The following is a 23,384-nucleotide window of genomic DNA, read 5'->3' on the forward strand; positions in this document are numbered from 1 at the left end:
AGGAAAAGCCATAGAATCTTATAGTTTTAGAAATGGTGATTGTTGAATGTGTGGAAGTGCTTCCTTAAACTAAGCAGTGGGACCACTGTTTGTTCTTTTTCCTTTTGAGCCTTACAGGCATGGATTTGGTTTTTAAAAACTGCATGCGTTACCACTGTGTCTTATTTCCAGGAATATCATGTTAACCAAAGGCAGCTGGGGAGTATCTCATACTCACGTTCCAACAGAGTCAAGACCTGGCCATGTCGCTCTCATAGCTGGATTTTACGAAGATGTCAGTGCTGTTGCAAGAGGTATGCTGATAATCCATAAAATATTTTGTCTGGATGAACAGGCTGAGCTTTAGAATATTTGGCCACTGTCAGGGAACTGCCATCGGAGCCAGAGGTGGAGGGAAGGCTCCAGAGGGATGCCGGAGAGGGTCCCAGTAGGGAGAGAGGCAGCCCATCTGCTGGGGAAGGAAATCAGCGTAGCACCAGTGGAGAAGGGGGGCAGGAGGGGGAATCGGCGAGGGGGTTCCAGGACTCCTCGCCAGAGACTAGCGGGGAGAGCACGGGTCCTCCGCTGCCCACACTCTCCCTGCGCAGAAGACCTCCGCGCAGGGAGAGTAGGAGGAGACTAGGCGTCAAAGAACTTCTTTGCTGGAAGAAGTTCAAGAAACGCCCACTGATGGATTCTGCCAGCGATTGAGACAGCCACGGGTGAGAGGCTGTCCAGACAGAAAGGGTTCACCCAGGTAACCTAGCCAGGAGTGGCGACAACTTACGCACGAGCAACCCCTAGAACCGTTACAGCCACTAACTATAAAATTATAATAACTTGTATCATAAGGTAAATTAACTCGTACCAAAAAGTATCAGTGGAGGATTGGTAGTGTCTCCTGACCAATGTGTGTTGTAGGGTATGGGGTCAGAGGTCCTCCCAATTTGGGCCAATTCTTTCAGCAGACCCCTTACTATATCCCATAGTGTGTAAGATGTCCTCTGACCCTTTGGAAATGATTTTCGGTGGGTGGGTGTGTCAGTCTTTCATTCTATGGACTTTCCTGAGTTATCTTATTTTTGGATCCATGCCTATACCCCCAAGCTCTGTAAATTTGAAAGTCTAAAATGTGAGAGTGAGATTTGTACTTTGCTACCAGGTCTCTGATTAGCGTTGTGGTCACTCAAAACTTTGTTTTGGCATAGTAGACAGTTGGCATATATCTGTTATTCTTCCGTTTTCTATGTGGTGTGAGAAAGTTATGGAAGCTTTTGCGTGCACTATTTGCTTAGGCTGAACTGTAATTAGTATCATTTTGAAGGCTAATTTTTCAAGGTTCATTGGCCACCTGAAACAATGAATAGTGACAACATTCATGCCTGTCTACTGAGAAGGTAATCCCATTGGGGACTTATTCCTTGTGTATAGGATTGCAACGTTTAACCATTATCAGTTTTGCATAGGTATTTGGGAATGAGTGGAGTTTATTCTTCAGGGTCTGAGAAAAGGCAAACAAAATTTGGTTTGCTGTTTAAAGTATTTCATTGGGAAGCAAGATGCAAAATACTTGGCGCATTGGACTTTCTGTGAGATTTACAATGGTATTAAAGTGGGTAACTGGTACTCCAGTTATTTGTGGAATATGTTGACATAAACCGCTTTGGACATATCCTGCGCTCTTAGGAACTGCTTCATACATGAAAATCTACTGAGGCAACTCCTGTTTCGGGCAGGCTGCATGTATACTGTAAGATGCAATATCTGTATGTTTGCATATTTTTCTGACTGTGTTATGTGTTGGAATGCTGAAGCCAATTGTGGTTTCCCATGATGTGCTCACCTGGTGAAACAGATGTGTTTGAGTGCTCATTAAAAGTGCTGGTCTTCATTCAAAATGTGCATGCTAGCTTTAATTCCATTCAACAGTGTATCCAAACTCATGTTATCGCCCTTACTACAGTAACAATTGTCTCCCTAACAGGATGGAAAGAAAACCCAGTGGAGTTTGATTCCGTTTTCAACGAAAGTAAATACACGTGGAGCTGGGGAAGTCCAGATATTCTGCCCATGTTCGCTAAAGGTAAGCATGTTTTAGTCTTAGCGATGCATCATTTACAAAGTATCAAAAGTTTTACTACAAAGTGCAATATCCAGAGGAAGTGCTTTGTGGGGTGTGAAGATTTGGAAATCACGCTTTGGTTGGTGGCAACACCGCACAGGGTCACAAACATGTTCCAAATGAAGAGCTTCTGTTCTTGAAAATGTACTGTGGTTTCTTGCTGATGTTCCAATAAATCAGGCATCCCCAATCTTCAGCCCTCCAGATGTTTTGGACTACAATTCCCATCATCCCTGACCACTGGTCCTGTTAGCTAGGGATCATGGGAGTTGTAGGCCAAAACATCTGGACGGCCACAGGTTGGGGATGCCTGCAATAAATCTACATATGTTGTCTGCATATGTTTGTGTATCTGTCTAAAAATAGGTAGATGTAATGCTATCTAGAACAGGGTGACAGGGTGCTATTTTTTTTTAAATGCACCCTAATATACAATGTGGACTGCAAGAAGATCATGGACTGCAAGAAGATCAAACCTATCCATTCTTAAGGAAATCAGCCCTGAGTGCTCACTGGAAGGACAGATCGTGAAGCTGAGGCTCCAATATTTTGGCCACCTCATGAGAAGAGAAGACTCCCTTGAAAAGACCCTGATGTTGGGAAAGATGGAGGGCACAAGGAGAAGGGGACGACAGAGGATGAGATGGTTGGACAGTGTTCTCGAAGCTACCAGCATGAGTTTGACCAATCTGCGAGAGGCAGTGGAAGACAGGAGTGCCTGGCCTGCTCTGGTCCATGGGGCCACGAAGAGTCGGAAACGACTAAACGACTAAACAACAACAACAATATACAATGATCAAGAGATCTTGTGTGAGCAGATGGCACTGCCACTTGAGCAGAAGGGTTGACCGTTTACGCAGCCTGCTTCTTTACAGCTCTGAAATTTTGGCTTCACAAGGTTGGTGGACATTCTAGAGCAGTTTTCAGGGGGAAGGGTTGGAAGAGATGGAAATTTCTGCTTATTCATAGGAGGGCACCATTGCTTTCTGCTTGTATTGTGGAATCTTGGATCCAGCTCAAATGGTTTTTGTGATGCTTGCTCTTTGGCCTCATGAACAAAAGAAATACGGCTTCAGTAACTGAATTTAGTGTTTTCAGAAGGAGCGTAGCCATTAATTCTTTGTCCATGGTGCACTTTGTGATCTTATGTACTGGACACAATCTGACCTGGTTAGTCTGCAAAGAGCTTTCTAAATTACCATCTTATGGCTATAACATATTGCAGTCTGAACTTCTAACAGCTATGTCTCTTCCCCCTCTCCTCTTCCCCTGTTCCCCCTGGTTCTTGTTGAACATCGAGTCTGGGAAATAATTTTCCCTGCGTTTTGATGAGCCCTTGCTCTCAATATTTGTGTTTCTCTTGGGGCTTAGAAACAGAGTGTATCTGTTTCCTTGAAATGTTCCATTTTGCAAAACAGTGCATGCCAGCTAATTAAAGAAGCATTTGAATGGGAATGTCATCACTCTGGCTTCCAGAAGGGCAGTCTCTGTGCCGTGGAGACCTAAGAGTAGGAATAGTAAGTAACTGGTAGGAGATGGGAGTGACAAATGGCGAATCCTTGAGCTGTGTAAATGATGCAGAAGAACCCTGGGGAGAAGAAAATATGTGCTGCTCTACCTACATGTGATAAACCTCAATGCGTCTTCCCCAATACCATTTTAGAACTGACAGAAGGGATTTAAAATATGGCATTAGTTCGGGTTTTACTGAATCTTGTAATCTTCAGCAATTGAAACTGCCCCCTTCTCTTCATATCCTCTGTTACGTATCTTGTATTTTGTGTGGTTAGGCTCAGCTCATTCTCCTCGGAGTATATATTTTCTTTCAGCAGGAAATTGGGAAGGATATGACAAGGGATTGCAGCCTTCCTGTTCAATTGTTTCGCTCTAGCCGTGGTTTTCACATTTTCTAGAGTCACATTTCTTTAGTTCTACACTGTACATAGTTGCCGTTGGCTTGGGTGGGTTAATTGGCTTATTAGTGTGGAAACTCAGGGTATGGTATATCACAGGGATGTCCAATCAGTAGATCGTGATCTACTGGTAGATCCCTGGCTTATCCTGGTAGATTGCGGGATCCTTATCGTGTAGCTCAACAACTCTGGGCAATCCACCCACCCCAAGCACACTCCTCCTCCCTCCAATGACAATGGGTAGATCACTGCCAGTTTTTTTTATTCTGGGAGTAGATCACAGTCTCTTGGGAGTAATTCCATCCTAAAGCAATCCCCCAAAGTGGTCACCATATTGCTCAACCCACAGTCCAGCTGCTTGGAAAGGGACCATGTTTGTGTGGTTGCTCTTTTCTGCCTGGATAGGGGTTTTTGCAAGCATTGACATACACTAGACATTGAGAGTCCACACAGGGTCACCTTCCACACATGAAGATCTGAACCAATAGCGAGCCATTTCTCCAGCATCTATGTCAAATTGCTTCTTGTTTCTATCTTTTTTTTTTTTAAGAAAAGAGTGGCTGTAGTTGTGTTAGAACACCAGAATGTCATCAGACTCTTCGCCGCTTAAAATAAGATGCAGGTCAAACCACAGGGCCTAGGACTTGCCTATCGAATCCTCGCGACGGGGTGAGCTCTCATTTCTCGGTCCCAGCTCCTGCCAACCTAGCAGTTCGAAAGCACATCAAAGTGCAAGTAGATAAATAGGTACCGCTCCAGCGGGAAGGTAAATGGCGTTTCCGTGCGTTGCTCTGGTTCGCCAGAAGCAGCTTAGTCATGCTGGCCACATGACTTGGAAGCTGTATGCCAGCTACCTCAGCCAATAAAGTGAGATGAGTGCCGCAACCCCAGAGTCGGTCACGACTGGACCTAATGGTTAGAGTCCCTTTATCTTTACCTTTACCATTCTATGAATGCCAAGCAAAGTAACATTTAAAGTATTCTTCTATTTAATTACTCGCCGGGTAGTCAAGAGGTGATGAGGAATTTTATGCAAGTGAGAAGAAAAAAATAATAATGTTGGAATATGTTGTTAAAATTTTAACTACCCAAATCAGGACTGGCTGAATGTTTTAAGGATTTTCAATCTCTTTAATTACATCACTTTCGCTTTAAAGGAGGTGTTGTTCAGCCCAGACACTGAGGTCCAGCTCCGAGGGCCTTCTGGCGGTTCCCTCACTGCAAAAAGCGAGGTTACAGGGAACCAGGCAGAGGGCCTCCTCAGTAGTTGCACCCGCCCTGTGGAACGCCCTCCCAGCAGATGTCAAGGAAATAAACAACTACTTGACTTTTAGAAGACATCTGAAAGCAACCCTGTTTATGGAAGTTTTTTAATGTTTGATGTTTGATATTTTGTTGGGAGCTGCCCAAAGTGGCTGGGGAAACCCAGCCAGATGGGCAGGGTATAAGTAAATCATCATCATTAAATATAATTGTTCTCTGCCCCACCCCTGTACCAAACCATTACTCAAGTTACCCTTGTGCTTGTATTGTGGAATCTTGGATCCAAGTCAAATGGTTTTTGCTCCACTCTTTCAAGGTCTGCACCTGAGGTCCTCTCTCTATGCAGGTTCTCTTCCATACAGTTACGTTAACAGGCGTTATTAAGACTTTTTTGCTTGCATAGAGACGGTTTCTTCAGCTTAACTGCCAGCTACTGGCTTTAACTGTCCTGCAGGACTACTGCTGAAGTCTCCCTCTCCCCTGCAGACCTTCTGGGCTTCTGACTTCAGAAATTTTAGCCTTGGGGAGTTTGCTTCTTCCTCTTCTGTGCTCTGTCTGTCCATCATTTGTCTGCTCCCACAAAGACCCCTGTCTGCGACTGCTCTTGGCTGCAGACATTCTCTCCAGGCTTGTTTCTTGCCTCTTCTTTAGTTCCTTGATTAATCTCTCCACACCACTCTCCCAAAGACTGTCCGACAGACTCTTAAACAGTACAGAGCTTGCCCTTTTGTTTCCTCCAGTCAGAACCTTCTAACCACTCGCCAGATTCTGACTGGAATTCTGAAACCTTGTTGACCCGTAACTCAGGATCAATAAGTTTGGATGGAATGTCCGCTGAAAAACAACAACACCCTATTGCATTCTGACCTTTTGGATTCCACCGATTCTTATATAAGAGCTGAGTTCTACCACCAACTATCAGTAACGGAAGCCTTACAGGTATACATACCTCCTCAGCAGAATTGTGTACTTGTCTGCTTCTCAGCAGGTTGCCATCTGAATCCCAATACCGTGTGTGTCTCTGGCTTCCTTAAGAGTAAAATACCACCCACATGCTTCATATGGTTAACTGTTTTATGTTTACAACAACAACAACAACCTTCCTACATTTAAGTTGAGCGGTCCTTTACTTTTTTTCCCCTTGAAGGTGCAACTGGGGATCATGTTTACACTCATTGCTATGAAGCTGAAAAGGAGGACTTTGGAACAGAAGATGCCAGCTTGCTAGACACGTGGGTTTTTGACCATGTTAAGGTAAATGAACATCTTTGTTTTGCTTACCGTAACTAGTTTAGGGTTACCAGACGTCCCCGGTTCCCGGGGACAGTTCCCAGATTTGCAAATCTGTTCCCGGACAAATTGCGTCCCCGGAATGTCCCCAGATTTGCAAATCTGTCCCCGGGAAACGTGGCAGCAGCAGCCTCAGCAGCCCGGAGCCAGCCTGTTAGTGCTGCTTGCTGCCGTGGCACCTGCCATTTTTCCTGTGCCACAGCAGCGAGCATCTTTGAGCATCTCCTTTCCATGGAGGCGCAGGTTACAACAACAGCCAAGGCGACATTTTTCCTCTTTCGCCGTGTCAAGCAGTTGGTCCCTTACCTTTCCTGCCCTGCCCTGGCCACAGTGATCCATGCGACGGTCACCCTCAGGCTTGACTACTGTAATTTGCTCTACGCGGGGCTGCCCTTGAAGCTGTCCCAGAAACTCCAGCGGCTGCAGCAAGGCTCCTCACGGGGTCTCTGCCTTGGGAGCATATTCACCCAGTGCTTTTCCAGCTGCACTGGCTCCCGGTGGAGTACAGGGTCAGATTTAAGGTGCTGGTTTTGACCTCTCTGTCTTTGCTATCAGACATCTCCACCTTGCTCTGACTCTTTCCAGAAGCAAGAATCCGGGGGACTAGGACTGGGGGACGATTTTCTGTGTACATGCTGGTGGCATCAAACAAAAATGTGAAATTTTAGAAGTTTGGATATCTGCTTTCTCTCAGGATAATTTATAACTGTCTTTTCTTATCTAGGATTTCTTCCGCTCTGCCAGAAACAAGGAAACATTGCTTTCTAAACTGCACGAGCGGAAAGTTGTTTTTTTCCTGCACTTATTGGGGATAGACACAAACGGGCATGTTCATCGGCCTCATTCGAGGTACAGTGCATTAATATGTGTATTTTAAAATATAGCAGATCCCGTCAAAGTTAAGCAGCTTTAAGTGCAATTGATAGCAATGGAAGGGAGTTAAACCAGTACTTTAGAGATGCATAATTAGAACGGGGGGGTCATACCCTTTCTGAAATTTAAAATGTCACTTTAATATTTCCGTATCATCCATGTAAATCCCTCCTGTGATATATGTATTTAAACCTGAAATGACGACTCTGGAAAAGTAGGCAAACGTACTCATTTATGCTAATACAGCGTTTCAAGCATTTAGTTAACATATTTCATAGTGGCCTTTCTAATCGTAATGGCAGCAAACTTTTCAATGGTTCCCAAAGCAGAAAGTTAGGATCCAGGCCTGTGGTTAAGGGAGAAGCTTGGTGAGGTTTTCATGCGTCAGAGCACAGAAGGGAGTGGGGCAGAGACTGCTGTTTGAGAAAGGGGGTGAAGAAAAAGCTCCGCTTTACAACTTACAGCCCCTTTCACATTTCTCAGGGCTTGCAGCCACATTTTGATGTAACTGTTGTAGGGACTCCAGCGGGCGTAGTTTAACCCTTAATTGCATTCCTAACAAAAGTCTTACGGCAATCTGTAGAACTTTAGCATCAAGCAATAAAAACTGCTGAAAACCCTGCACATAATATTTTTTTACATTTGTTTTTAAAACGAGCCGTGTTACCATTGCAGGAGATCCGCCATAACAAAAATGCCTGAAGCTGGACAATGTCTTTTTTCTGCAGAAGGTGCTACATAATTGTGGCACCGCTGTTAAGAAGGCTATATCCCAGACAATACAATACAGTGGTACTTCGGGTTAAGTACTTAATTCATTCCGGAGGTCCGTTCTTAACCTGAAACAGTTCTTAACCTGAAGCACCACTTTAGCTAATGGGGCCTCCTGCTGCCGCCGCGCCGCCGGGGCACAATTTCTGTTCTCATCCTGAAGCAATGTTCTTAACCTGAAGCACTATTTCTGGGTTAGCGGAGTCTGTAACCTGAAGCTTATGTAACCTGAGGTACCACTGTATCTCACTTCCCCACCTTGACATCTCCCCTGCAGCTGTAAAATGTAGTTTGATAAATTCCTTTAGAGTAGGCATAGGCAAACTCGGCCCTCCAGATGTTTTGAGACTACAGTTCCCATCATCCCTGACCACTGGTCCTGTTAGCTAGGGATGATGGGAGTTGTAGTCCCAAAACATCTGGAGGGCCGAGTTTGCCTATGCCTGCTTTAGAGTCCCGAGTCCCCTCTTAGAACTATGATTCCCAGGGCTCCTTGGGTTTATAGGCAAAGAGTCATTTTGCAATTTTACATTAGTGTTGGGAAAAGGAGAGAGTGCTGAAGAATCCGTCAGCTGAACTTTCAAATGCATCTCCAGTTGTATCATGGCTGCCTGTACCACAGGAGATAACTTTTAAAAAAACTAATTGGATAGAGTGTATTGGATCCAGATTTCTCGTGTAATTTACCAAGGGGATATTATTGATATGGAAACTAAATAGAAAACTTTAATCTTTGTTCTTGCATTTCTTTTCTTTTCCGCTTTGCTTGATCACCTTGTAACTCAAGCCTCTTGCCTTAATGAATGTCTGGATTCATTTTCTATTATAATCATGTCAAAACATTCCACTCTATTCTCTCCTCTCCAGAGAATACAAGAACAATATTAGGAAAGTTGATGAAGGTGTAAAAGAAATTGTTTCGATGGTTGAGGATTTTTATGGAAATGATGGCAGCACAGCTTTCATCTTGACTTCAGACCATGGAATGACAGACTGGGGTGAGGATTTTGAAAACATGACCTTTTTCTTCATGCGCCTTCACTACTAAAATGCAGACAAACACCAAGGCTGCCTTTACACCCCCCCTCCCCAAATTAATCTTTCTCATGGTGATTCTCCTCAGAAGTATTAATATAACTTCAGAATGTACCCATCCACTCAAGTTGGCTTCTTAATCCAAAAGAACCCCAGATTGCTTCCCCGGTTTTAGTTAATTTATTGAAAACTCTTTGCTTTATATACGGAAATGCCAAAGATTTCCTTTTTTTCTTGGACACATTCTGTGAAGTGATAGAAAGAGAGGTCAGAGGAGAGAGGTCAAGCAGCAAAGTCTGCTTCGGTGACCCAAGCAGTAAGAAGCGTTTGATAAAGAGAGTGTCCCACCACTCAAAATGTGTTAGGAACAGAAATACCTTTGCATCTTTCTCATGTAAGGATATCGTTTGCATTTGGTTAGAATTCTTATGATTTATTGCATTTGTAATCCACAGCTCAACCCAGGGCAGTATACAATAACCTATTAAAAAGGCACACATCAACACAACCCCCTCCCAACCCCTATAAAACAAAATTACAAAGCAAATTGGAAAATCCAGCAAAAACCTGAGACTGTGTGGTGCAGTGGTTAAAGTGCTGGACATGGCCCTGGGAGACCGGGGTTAAAATTTCCACTCAGCCATGAAGCTCACTGGGTGACCTTTGACCAGTCACTGTCCTTCAGCCTGATCTACCTCATAGGGTTGTTGTGCAGATTAAATGGGAAGCAGGAGAAACTTGTACGGTGGTACCTTGGGTTAAGAACTTAATTCTTTCTGGAGGTCCGTTCTTAACCTGAAACTGTTCTTAACCTGAGGTATCACTTTAGCTAATGGGGCCTCCCGCTGCACCGCTGCTGCATGATTTCTGTTCTCATCCTGAAGCAAAGTTCTTAACCGGAGGTACTAGAAGTGCAGCATTTGACGCATCCATTTCACATTAGGCGTCCTCTGAGGTTCATGAGTGGGTAACACTAGACAAGTTCAAATGTTTTAAAAGGAACAATCTTAATGGTTTAATGTTCTATGTTAAGGCCCATTGCAGGGGCAGCAATTCATTATGATGTAATTCTAACTTTGTTTTCTTTTAGGGGTTCATGGGGCTGGTCATCCGTCAGAAACATTAACACCACTCGTTGCTTGGGGAGCAGGAATCAACTCTCCACAAAAAGTCGCCTCGCAACAGTATGAAGACACATTTTTAAAAGGTAGATGTGTGGGCAGGGCTTTTCAGATGCAACATCTACCTTTTAACGCAGTTCTGGCACCTCTCAGGTGGCAATAAAGGAACAAGGGAGGGGTTCATGGTGAATTCCAGCACCTATTTTTCTCGAATATGCGGGTCATATTTTTTCTGTATGCTTTTAAAATACAAGGGGCGTAATAACCTTTTATCTTGGGGTAGTCTGCCTGGCACCATTAAGATGTTTGTTGGACCTCAACGCCTGTCAGCCCCAGCCAGGATGGGCCGTGGTTGGGAATGATAGGAGTTGTAGTCCGGAGGGCACCATGTCCCTCATTTTATCTTCTTAGCTGCCACAGGTAAATTGGTTTATTTATCAGAAAACAGAAGTCGCTTCATGACTTCCCAGGGATATGAATGCAGGCATCTGATCCAAGCCTACTGAACTTCACTGTGTACAATGCTACTTCAGAACTCAAACGGCTCTGTTGCCAAACGTTTTGGCTCCCGAGTGCTGAAAACCCAGAAGTAAGTGCTCTGGTTTTTGAATGTTCCTCGGAACACGAACGTCCGACATGGCTTCCGCCGTGCAAAAACCTAGCTGTCGGCCAATTGGAAGCTACGCCTCAGAACTTGAACGTTTTGGAAGTCGAACGGTCTTCTGGAATGGATTATGTTCTAGTTCCAAGGTACCATTGTACTACCAAATGCCATTAGTAAATCATAAGATAAATTAATTCCACATTTACTTACCAGGGACTTTTTTTTAATGAGGAAACACATTTGGAGCATTCTATATAGTAGGACAATGCAGATGAGGGATAATTAATAAAAACAACAATAATAATTTATGATAAATATGATAAAATGAAAAGGCAAACAATATAACCAAGGGGCTGTGGTGTTTTATTTTAAGACCTCAAACTGCTTCACATACATTCTTATAAAACTATCCAGAAAGTAGGGTGGGTAATTTGAACTCACGTTACTGATGGAGGAGGCCTGAGGCTGAAGAAATGTGGCCTGGGGTCAAGATATGGACAGACCCAATTGTCCACACAATCTTTTCTCCACCCAAAACCCAGAAAATTTAGTTGTAGCTTTGCTTTGTTTTTATTTCAGCTTGGAAACTGGGGTTCAAACCATGGCTTGATCCAAAGCATTTAAATTGGCTTCATAGCATGGCATCTACCTAGCCTGTTAACCATACTTTCCCAGTTGAAATAAAAATGGGAAACTAATTATTGGAAGACTTCCTGCTTATGTGCTGCATGCACAGCCAAAGGTTTCATTGGTATCTGCTTAGAGTGGCTAGGGAAACCCAGCCAGATCTGCGGGGTAGAAATAATTTATTATTATTATTATTATTATTATTATTAAGCCCAAGATATTATGTGACTCTTGTTGTTGTGTTGCTGTTATTGATATTAAGCTTTTATCTCTTTATTTCTAGTTCTTATAATGATTTACATGGAAATCGTTTGATTACAGTTGTATACCTTTTGATGTGTTTCATTTATGTGTTTATGAGTTTCATTTATGTGTTTCATTTGTGTGTTTTTAATTATGTACAACAACAACAACAACAACAACAATCTTTATTACAATCGTAGACCAGCATAAGGAGGGAGGGGTACAATCATTTAAAATCTAAAAACGTTTGTTTGTTTGTTTTTAAACTAAACTAAAAGGAGTTAAAACAGAAAGTATATATAAAAGTCTATAAGAATCCAAAAGAAGCTAAGGGAGTCTAAAAGAAGGGTTAGGAACATTAGACAAGAGTGAAAGAGCATGAACGGTTAGTATATATATAAGACTACAGCTATCAATCTACAGAGCACTCTTAATATGAGTGCTCATTATATCTAGTTTATGGCACAGATTTAATTATGTAAAATCTTTTGAGTATGGTTTGACGTATGGAAAAGTGGCATACAAATTAAAACTTGTGGATAGGAGCAGGGTAGGATCTTAAAGTGGCTCGAAGTTTTATGCCTCTGACTTCATTTTCAAAACTTGATACATTGGTAAGTAGTTAAAATTTGTCTTTCTGTGGCTTTAAAAAGGTGAAATAGTTTACTTTAAGTAAATTTCTTAGATTTTTGTTCTGAGGCAAAGCATGACTCTCGTTTCAGCAGCAAAAAAGTGTGTTATGGAGCAGAAGAGACCAACAACTCATTAGGCCTCAAAGGGCTTATTTCCCTCTCAGATCTGTTCGTGTCGGTTAGGCCTGTGTCGCAAATGGTCTTTAATTCTCTGTTTATCCTTTTGTAGATTGGAAACTGGAGACCTTAAAGCGGCAAGATGTCAACCAGGTACCTTACAGCTGGTTAACATTTGTCTTTAATTTAAGCTACCACAAGACATGCAGGTGGGAGAATGATTTATGGCGATAGCAAAAACATTTTTTAAAAAGTAGCCAGGTAATTTGATTTTATTTGTTCTGATCAATATGGAACTGGGCAGGCATGACAACATTTTCAATATGCTAACCGGAGGGAAGAGATTGAAAGCATGCCAAACACTTCATTTCCCTTTTGTGGGCAAAACTCCGCCTCAGTTCCATCACACCTATGGCATAATGTTACTGTCAGCCAGCACTAACGCTATAATCAGGATCACTCTTAACACTCAGAGTTTGTAACTGGGTTTGCAAACCCTTTTAACGGGGCAACTCATGGAACATTTATTTAATGTTTTGTTGTGTTTTCTATATTTGTATGTTGGCAGCTTCCCCGAGTGGCTGAGGCAGCCCAGTCAGATGGGCAGGGTACAAATTAATTATTATTATTATAAGATGGGTACATCATTCCAGTCAGAATTCTCGTTTTCCATAGTGTTTCCCCCTAACATAATGTCACAATGTATGGTTGCATAGAATTTGTTTAAACAAGCAAAAGCTCTGGAGAACTCAAGATTTGAACAAAGCTTGACTCATTGCCTAGGTTGGGCATGTTCAAAGTCCATTTTGGGGACCTCATCCGGCCCCTGTGGCAGTTTAAGCTCAACAACTTTGGTCGGTCCTCACGCATGTTCACTTCATCAAATCTAGCCCTCTTTGAAAAAATTTGGGCAACCCTAGCCTAGGTCATCTTATTTTATCTCTTGCTTTATTCTTACTCTTGCAAAAACACATACAAACCTCCACTCTAATCTTTCCCTTTAACGGACTAAGCTTTTGTTCTTTATATATGACATTGATTGTCTGCTGCTGCTGTACACCTGTATTGAACCTACTGCATGGAACTGTACTAAAAGCTGGTAAAAGGTAAAGGTAAAGGGACCCCTGACAATTAGGTCCAGTCGTGACCAACTCTGGGGTTGCGGTGCTCATCTCGCTCTATAGGCCGAGGGAGCCAGTGTACAGCTTCTGGGTCATGTGGCCAGCATGACTCAGCCACTTCTGGCGAACCAGAGCAGTGCACAGAAATGCCGTTTACCTTCCCGCTGGAGCGGTATCTATTTATCTACTTGCACTTTGATGTGCTTTTGAACTGCTAGGTTGGCAGGAGCTGATAGTCTTTCAATTAATAAAATTGTGCTCTAATGAATTGTAAAAACGAAAAGAGAAAGATGGCTACCTCAGTGGCTCAGATCAGAAGCAGCATGCTGCTGAATGCCAGCTGCTGAGGAACGACTGTGGGCGAGAGCTATTGCCTTCACATCCTGCTTATCGTTTTTGCAGAGGCTCACTGTGGGATGCTGAATGCTGGACTGGAGAGCAGAGCCCTTGCTACTTTTCCCATTGCACAGCCGCAGTTAGAAGATTGAGAACATTATGTCTGCAAAGGTCCTAGGCAGCATTCAGTCCTAGTGCGTCTTTGATCGCCTTGTGCCTGCCTCCCCCTGCCAAAAGCACAAAACCCCTCTTGTTCCAGGCATTACGTGACGTTTATCTCCCTTCTGTACTGACCTACATTTAAATTTTCCTAAAAGCAGTAAAACGTGGACAGTATTATTTCGAAGACCTAAAATCTGCAGCAAGTTTTAAAGGACCTCACACTTTGTTTACATCAAAACGGATTTTTCGACTTTGTAATTTTACAGTCGGGACGCAGGTGGCATTGTGGGTTAAACCACAGAGCCTAGGGCTTGCTGATCAGAAGGTTGGCAGTTCAAATCCCCGCAACGGGGTGAGCTCCCATTGCTCGGTCCCTGCTCCTGCCAACCTAGCAGTTCGAAAGCACGTCAAAGTGCAAGTAGATAAATAGGTACCGCTCTGGCGGGAAGGTAAACGGTGTTTCCGTGCGCTGCTCTGGTTTGCCAGAAGCGGCTTAGTCATGCTGGCCACATGATCCAGAAGCTGTATGCCGGCTCCCTCAGCCAGTAAAGCGAGATAAGCTCCGCAACCCCAGAGTCGTCCGTGACTGGACCTAATGGTCAGGGGTCCCTTTACCTTTACTATTTTTACAGCACTTCGCTTCACAGCCTTAAACTGAGTGTATTTTTCTCCGCAGGCTGATATAGCACCACTGATGGCTTCTCTTATTGGAGTCCCTTTCCCCCTGAACTCTGTGGTAAGATGCATGCTAGTTTTTGGGTTTTTTCTTCTTCTCCTGGTTATGCAATTAGAATCCTTGATTGAGGGAAGCCTCCAGTGCGGAAGGGATGCAGGAGTCGGAGGATGCAAGAGAGAGCTGCAACACTGAGCCTGAGCAAAGCGGGGAGGAGGCAGGTCCCCCTTTGCCCACGCCCTCTCTGCGCAGTCGGTTTACGTGCAGAGAGGGGAGGTGTAGGATGGGGGTCAAAAGACTGCTCTGCTGGGGAAAGTTTAAAGACGGCCCACTCCCAGATTCTGCTAGTGACTGAGCAGACTTGGAATTGAGACGTTCTGCACTGTGTATGTTTTGCACAGATAATAAAGCCTTGAAAAGACCAGTGGGGGTCTTGCCTGTTTGCTCTCCAGCAACCATGCCGGCACACATAAAACAACCCTTGCAAGGAAAAATGGGGGCATAAATATTTTTAATAATTAAACTTAACATATCACCAGTGGTGGAGCCAGTGTGGTGTAGGGTTCTGGTGGTGTAGGGTTCATGTCTCCGCTCCTCCACCTGCAGCTGCTGGGTGACCTTGGGCTAGTCACACTTCTCTGTATTCTCTCAGCCTCACTCACCTCACAGAGTGTTTGTTGTGGGGGAGGAAGGGAAAGGAGAATGTTAGCCACTTTGAGACTCCTTTAGGTAGTGATAAAGCGGGATATCAAATCCAAACTCTTCTTCTTCTTCTTCATGCTCTGGCACCAGGGGGTGGAGAGCAGGTGGGGTCGTGGCTGGCATGCGTCCTGGGGGCGTGGTTCACGTCAGTTAAGCATGTTGCTCTCTCTTTTTGTGATGGGTCAGCGTGATGCCAGTGGTGTGGGGTCATGGCCATGGGGCAAGGGAGAGACTGGTAGGTGAGATCCTGCTGCCCTTCGGTATATAATGACTTGGTACTGTAGAGTAGCAATTTCTGTTTCCCCGCAGAAACTGCTTACATGTTTTTCTAGTCTTGGCTTCATTGGATCTTCGAATTGTAGAGGATCATCTAGTCCAACTTTTTGCAATGCAGGAATATGCAGCTGTCCATTACAGGGATCAAACCTGCAATCTTGGTGTTATCAGCACCACACTCTTAACCAACTGAGCTATCCACAATGTGTCCATAAAACATGGGTTATTGGTGCCTTTTTCAGGGGAGTCTACCTCTGGAGTACCTGAACAACACTGCTCATTTTAAAGCAGAGAGTATGTTTACGAATGCTGCTCAGATTCTTGAACAATTTAAGGTAAATGAAATATTGCTCAAATGCAAACGTCACATGTCTTTCTAAATACATGCAGTGGAAAAATAACTTATAAAAGCTATTACAGTGGAGAGAGCGAGAGCGTGCATTTAAATACTTAAGACTGCAATTTAAAACAATAAAAGAATTTTTCTAAGATGTTGAATTTATAAATAAGAAGCAGCAGCATCAAGTAATTTTAGTTTAAATCCCTGCATCTGTTTTTTACTGTAACAGCTTGATACTTTTCATTGACTTAAGGAGAAATGTAAATATTTCACGATACTTGTGGTATTGTGTATAATTCTGTATTAGAATGAGGAGTTTAAGGGACAAACTCTGGCTAGCCAGTGTGAATTGTTGCCACTGAAAGCAATGCATTCTACCAGCGGGGTCAGATGGGTCCTGGAATTGAATTCCAATCTCGCTAATGACTATTGCTGGCAATCCTCAAAGTGTTCTGCTGGCACGGGTCCTATTCAAGCAACTGGGACTTGAATCGCCAGCATTTGCAGAGTTGGGGTTTGCATTTCCTCTTCAGCCGGGTTTGGAGCATTCCCGTTACAATCTGTGCATATGGCTTCTGGTACATGCCAAAGAAAGCAGAAAAACCAAATGTTCCCAAACTCAAGCCATTCATCTGTTTCAGACCAAGAGACCAGCTCCCATAGGTGCCTATCTGCTCTTTAAGGTCATTAAAAGAGGACCTCTTACGTGTCTGAAGTATGTTTCATTGCAACGAAGGAGGGGGCCTTCTTACAAAATGTGCCTAGATTTTTAAACTCCTCCTGAACCCGGCTAACATTGTACACCCTTCTTGTTTGCTTGTTGGATTTCAACTTCTATCACCCTTGGCTGTTGGCCATGCTGTCTAGGGCTGATGGAGGTTGCGAGTCCACCAGCATCTGTATCTAGTTTGTGGTGTGAATTTTAGCCTCTCTGAATGTTTAGGAAGCGCAGGATATAGATAGATAGATTGATAGATAGATATAGATATACAGTCGTACCTTGGAAGTCAAACGGAATCCGTTCTGGAAGTCCATTTGACTTCCAAAGCATTTGGAAACCAAAGCACAGCTTTGGAAGCTCCTGCAGCCAATCGGAAGCCCTGTCAGATGTTCAGCTTCCAAAAGAACGTTCGAAAACTGGAACACTCACTTCTGGGTTTCGATCGCAAGGCACGACTCTCTCTCTCTCTCTCTCTCTCTCTCTCTCTCTGTGTATCTTTCTGGATGAGAGTGGGTCGCACAAGAATGGTCTGCTCCTGGACATCTATACTGAGGGGAAGGCATAAGTTGCTGCTCCTGGTTCTTATGCCTCTCTTTGGGTACATTTTTGGACTATATTGCTCCTAGATGTCTTCACTTGAGGAGTCAGAACCAGGTATAACACGGATTTTCTGGAACACCACCAGAGCAAATTAAATTTGGGTTTATCCATTATGGGAAAGAAAGCTGGTGTAGGTGTAACCTTAGTCATTCTCTAAAGAGACCTGTAGTGATCCACTCAAAGGACCCTGAGGTAATGCTCACTGTGCCTCTCCAAGCTCCTCCCTTCTCAAACCATATATATGAATCCTTCTCCCCCACTGGCTGTGTTTAGGGCTGCACACTTACCTGGGAGTAAGCCTCACCAAACACTGAGGCTTGCGTCTGAGGAAACATGCTCAGGCTGCATATAAAAAAATAAAAATCCTGTGTATGATAGATGCAGAAGGTTGGCATGCATCTCCATATTTTTCGTAATTCATTTCCTTAACAGTATACAGTACACTGCTTTTTGTTTAAACCTGTCGTTTTTTCTCAGATTAAGATGGCACAGAAGAAGAAAAGCACACTCTCATTCCTGTTTTCACCATTCAAGTAAGGGTGTCCTCAATGTTACTGCGTTTCCTTAATGACATTTTTTAAAAATCTCTTTGCTTTTCTGTCAGATACTGATGATAAAGGAATAACCGGACTGATAGGGATATTTACAGAGCAGTTATGGCTGCGTGGGATCAGTGCTTGGATTGAGAAAATGTAAACACTTAAAAGCAGAGCTAGGTGGGCCCAATATGATGTAAATAATTATGACATGGTGGAGTGTTGTGAGGATAAATATTTAGAGGAGGTCATGAATATCAGTGCCAGCTGCAGGCTTACCCCAGTTTACTCCTGATTTTATTATCAATTGCCATGGAGAGTAGGAGAAGATAGACCCGAGTTATTGGCTCAGGAAGATGGCTTGAGGAAGTGGACTGTGATACTCAGAAAAGGGAAAACTGAGCAAGCATAATACTCACTGCTCCTGTCTCTATCCCCTTCTAGAGATGGGAGATAAATTACGAGGGGACTGTGTAGCTGACATCTGCTTCCTATTTACAGCAAACAATTTAATCCTGCTTTTTCCTAGTATTTTGCGACACCAGCCAATAAGACCATAAGAGCGTAGTACAGACGTCGTCAATTAAAACCACTCTAAATTAAAAGAACCACAGAAATGACTGAGTGCTACCAGGTCCCTGTTGGAAGAAGAGGGGTTTTGCGAACCTTTCTGAACATTTAATGAGGTGCTGTTCAGAAAGAAGGAAAGCTGTGGCAGCAAATGACTCTTTGCTGTTTACTGTTCTAATATACTGCATATTAGACATAACAGGCAGCAGTGTCTGTTGGCCAGGCCTCAGTTGCTGAGTGGGCTTCTTAGAACGTATGGCCATATCTATAGTAAAGCATATTCTAAAGAAGAATGACCGGAATTACAACTCGGAATGAGTGCTCAGAATTCTCATAACAGTTCCTTTAACTCCCTCTGAGAACTATGGTCCGCAGGACTTTTTGTGGAGAATACCGTATTTTTTGCACCATAACACTCACTTTTTTCCCCCTAGAAAGTAAGGGGAAATGTCTGTTCGTGTTATGGAGCGAATGCCTACAGATGGTGGGAGGATCTGCTGCAGTCGTGAGCAGAGGATCCATGGTTCCCCTTCCTTCCCTCCTCTGTGGCTCTCTTTGAAACAGCAAAGCGGGAGAAGAGCCGCTGAGTGGGGAGGAGAGAGAGACAGAGAGCCTGCTTGCTTTAAAGGAGCAAAGCGGGAGAGGAGAGGAGCCTTCTCCTCTTATACCCCTGTTCTGCATTATTAACAGCATCCTTCTCCACCCACCCACCCCACGCATGCTCCTTGTCCCTTGAGTGCTTTTCCTTCCCTCCCCACATAAAACGTGGTTACAAAGCACGGATCTACATGGATTCTCAGGATTTTTGCACTGGGTCACCCCAAATTCACCATCAGATCACATAGCATCTCCATGGCTACAGCTTGCACCAAAAAAATCACACACCCACTGTTGCCTGGGGCCGCAGTGGTGCAAAAACATGGTTACAAAGCATGGATCCACATGGATCCTCAGGATTTTTGCATTGGGCTACTCCAAACTCACCGTCAGATCACATGTCTGTGGCCACAGCATGAACCACAAAAATCATACATCCGCTGTTTCGTTTAGAATTTTTTTTTCTTGTTTTCCTCCTCTAAAAACTATGTGCGTGTTATGGTCGGGTGCGTGTTATAGAGCGAAAAATATGGTAATTTATAAAGCAGTTTTCCTTTGTAGTGAACATATTCCCTACAGTCAACACTTTGAGTATCTCTCTGAATTTTAATAAGGGGGGGGGACTAAAATGTACAAAGTAGCCCCACCCACATACATTCCTGATCAAGGAAGTGAAGCTGTCATAGAATTCACATTCATAGAATCCTAGAGTTAGAAGAGACCCTGAGGATCATCTAGTCTAGGATCTTTATTTATTTAATGTGTTATCTGCTGGATCCTCTCCCCCAAAGTTCCTCTGGTCCCAAAGAGATGAACAAGTAGCCTTCAGACCACTGTTAGAATAAAAAAGCGACCAATATATTTTTCTTAGCGTTATTGCATGCAGTGCTTATATCACAAGAGTGCTATGCATGCATTAGGTCAGCCAGCCTTACAATAACCTTGTAAGGTAGATCAATATTTTTATCCCCATGTTTCAGTGGAGCCAGGCTGAAAGTTTGTAGTGAATGGCTTGCCTCAGGCCATCATCATCATCATCTAGTGAGCTCTTCTTGTCCAAGATAGGGATTGAATTTGGGAGTGTCCCTTGTTCAACTCTCTGTCTCTTAACCACAGCATTCCTCTAGGCCATGGGTAGGCAAACTAAGGCCCGGGGGCCGGATCTGGCCCAATCGTCTTCTAAATCCGGCCCATGGACGGTCTGGGAATCAGCATGTTTTTACATGAGTAGAATGTGTCCTTTTATTTAAAATGCATCTCTGGGTTATTTGTGGGGCATAGGAATTCATTCATCCCCCCCCAAAATATAATCCGGCCCCCCACAAGATCTGAGGGACAGTGGACTGGCCCCCTGCTGAAAAAGTTTGCTGGCCCTTCTCTAGGCTATGTTCTTACTAAATATGCCAAAAGCCTTAACTTTCTATCTATCCTTGATCTTTGCATAAAGGGCTAAAGCCTTAAACAGCTTCACGAAATGTATACACCATTCGATTTTTAAAACAACAACAACCCCCAAAGTGGTTTACAAAAAAACAAAAACCAATAGTATTATTGGTAAGAACAATTAAGATAGCTATTTAAGACATTCAAAAGATTAAAACCAGCAACAAACTAAAAACAACACCACTTTACGCATGTGTACCTGTTTTTCACCGGAACAACTTTTTTATATTTATGCATGCTTGGCCTTTGCAACATGGAGAGTTTACTTTAAATTATTCTTTGTGGCAATCTTCTCCTGCTTCCCTCATTAAGCCCCGTTCACTCGAAAGTGTCTTGCATCACGTCTTTCAGACCTTGAGGCTAAAGTTGCTATTTCTAGTCCCTGCTGAATTCTTCTGACTCTGCTGCAATGTTGGCCAGAGGAGTTGCTGTAGATCACATATTTTCCTCCCTCTGGCCTTTAATTGACTCTGACTCTTTAATTCATTTTCATGCAAAATACATACCGTATTTTTCGCACCATAGGGCGCACCGGACCATAGGGCGCACCTAGTTTTGGGAGGCGGAAAACAAGAAAAAATTATTCTGAACCCCAGAAGCCAGAACAGCAAGAGGGATCTGGCTTCTGGGATACCGTGTGGCTGTTCTGGCTTCTGGGGTAACTGCGCCAAGCCTCCTCAGGGCAGCGGGATGAAGGCTCCCCCTGCCCAAAGAGGCTGCGCAGGGCTAAAGCAGAAGCCAGGACAGACGCGTTGCTCAAGGGGCGCTGCACCTTCTCTCTCTCTCTGTGCAACGCCCCTCCTTCACAGGAGAGGCGCTGCGCAGAGAGGGAGAAGGGGTAGCGCCCTTCAGCGAAGTTGGAGAAGGAACAGAAGGAGACCCTTCTGTTCCTCCTCCGGCTTCACTGGACAGGCGCGTCGGGGTGAGGCCAAGGAGCCTGCATTCACTCCATAGGACGCACACACATTTCCCCTTCATTTTTGGAGGGGAAAAAGTGCATCCTATAGAGCGAAAAATATGGTAAGTGTGCAAATTCTCAGCCTTTTAAAAAATAATCTGCTTTGTTGTCATGAGCGGCTTAGATATTTCATCTCACCAATTTATGCCCATTGAGAAACTTACTTTTTAAAAACTTCTTTTAATGTGTGTGTTTTAAGTAACGGGGGGTAGAAACAGACTCATGTGTATGGTAGTATGTGCTAAGCACCGATTTCCCACTTTCAAATTCTTGGGTTTGTTTGTTTTTACTTCTTTTATAAGGTTTAGTGACATCCCACCCCACAGGAAGAAAGCCATATCTGCAGAGATGGCCTCATTCAAAAGAGCTCAATAGCCAGACTGAACTCTTGTTATGGTTCTTCATTTTCATCACAGACTTGGTGTCTGAACTGTCAATTTCTCTTTTCTTTATTGGGAGACATGAATGATGTGGCGGAAATATTAATTTTGTCATGTATATTCCCAGTGAGAGCTACTAACATCCCCTAAGGGACAATTTACAAGCCTTTGCACAATTAGTGCTGATGTTTAGTTACATAATTAATTGTTCTTACACAGGAACAATGTTGTTTATATTCTTGTAACAAAGCAGATTCCCCTCCACCCTCCCATTGTTGACGATAAGCCTCTACAGTTTTCGAGGCTATAATCTCAAGCCTCCTGGGCTTGCTCAGTATTACATCAGTGCAGTGATCTGTAAGATGCAGTGAGCATCCATTCAAACCTCCCAGATTTTCATTCTTGTTGCCTACACATACAGTGGTACCTCTATTTACATTCACCTCCAGTTACGTATCCTTTGGGATACGTACGCGGCAAACCCGGAAGTATTTTTACGGGTTTCACCCAGCGCATGTGCAGAAGTGGTCCCTCCAGTTGCGGAAACCTCAGGATCCAACCAGAGCTCCGGGACAGATCCTGTCTGCAATCGGCGGTACCACTGTGACTATTGAGGATTCAGAAGCTTGGCAAATATTAGGATTTCCTCCCCCAGCCAACCTGAATAAAAAGAAGATGAAGCTGTTCTTCTCTAACACCCTAACTAGTATATCCTTTACATTGCATAACTTGCTGCTCTCTTTAGCAGATCCCCTCAGGTTCCATGGTTTTCTCCAGACGAAATAAATCTCCTTGCGTTCTGTGGCGCTTCGTAACCTAAAAACTCTCCAGGGAAAATACAGCATTTTTTTCTAAAAAAAAGTTTGCACTGGTCCCTTGTAGATACGCTTTTAAGCAAGATGGCAATCTGTAGATGAGGGCATTGTGTGTGTATTATTTTTCTTTTAAAGTAACAATCACAGCTTTTATAGAGCAAAACAGATAGAACACTATATTGCAAGAAGTTTGCCCACTCTTATTCTTCCATCCTCAAAAGAGAAATATAACTGAGACTAAAATAAAATAAAATTCCTCTATCTTGTGCATAGATCTCTCTCTGAATCAGAACAGATTGACATCCTTAGAAAAGCAAGGACTTCTATTCATCATGGGAAATACGAGGAAGCGGTAAGTGAACAGAAACACTTACCATCTTCCATTAGTCTTCTGTGTGGTATTTTAGCGAACTGTTAAAGAGATGGGTAAATAATTTTCAAACTGAGGGCTGCATTTCCCTCTGAGTAAACTTCTGAGGGGGACGCGGGTGGCACTGTGGGTTAAACCACAGAGCTTGGACTTGCTGATCAGAAGTTCGGCAGTTCGAATCCCCGCGATGGGGT

General features: G+C 43.6%; 1 protein-coding gene across 5 annotated transcripts in view; it reads left to right on the plus strand.

Annotated features, from left to right (window-relative positions):
* Positions 1 to 23,384, plus strand: part of PIGN (phosphatidylinositol glycan anchor biosynthesis class N) — an 80,768-nt gene that overhangs the window by 9,283 nt on the left and 48,101 nt on the right. For all 5 annotated transcript variants that reach the window (XM_081918174.1, XM_081918173.1, XM_081918171.1 and 2 more), the window contains 11 exons: positions 172 to 293; positions 1,964 to 2,062; positions 6,425 to 6,531; positions 7,292 to 7,416; positions 9,079 to 9,209; positions 10,337 to 10,453; positions 12,703 to 12,743; positions 14,886 to 14,945; positions 16,103 to 16,195; positions 17,999 to 18,054; positions 23,094 to 23,172. In XM_081918174.1, coding sequence (XP_081774300.1) covers positions 172 to 293; positions 1,964 to 2,062; positions 6,425 to 6,531; positions 7,292 to 7,416; positions 9,079 to 9,209; positions 10,337 to 10,453; positions 12,703 to 12,743; positions 14,886 to 14,945; positions 16,103 to 16,195; positions 17,999 to 18,054; positions 23,094 to 23,172 — 1,030 coding nt within the window. The remainder of the gene's footprint in view (positions 1 to 171; positions 294 to 1,963; positions 2,063 to 6,424; positions 6,532 to 7,291; positions 7,417 to 9,078; positions 9,210 to 10,336; positions 10,454 to 12,702; positions 12,744 to 14,885; positions 14,946 to 16,102; positions 16,196 to 17,998; positions 18,055 to 23,093; positions 23,173 to 23,384) is intronic.

The sequence above is a fragment of the Podarcis melisellensis genome (genome assembly GCF_964234715.1).
Source record: "Podarcis melisellensis genome assembly, chromosome: 7".
NCBI lineage: Eukaryota > Metazoa > Chordata > Lepidosauria > Squamata > Lacertidae > Podarcis > Podarcis melisellensis.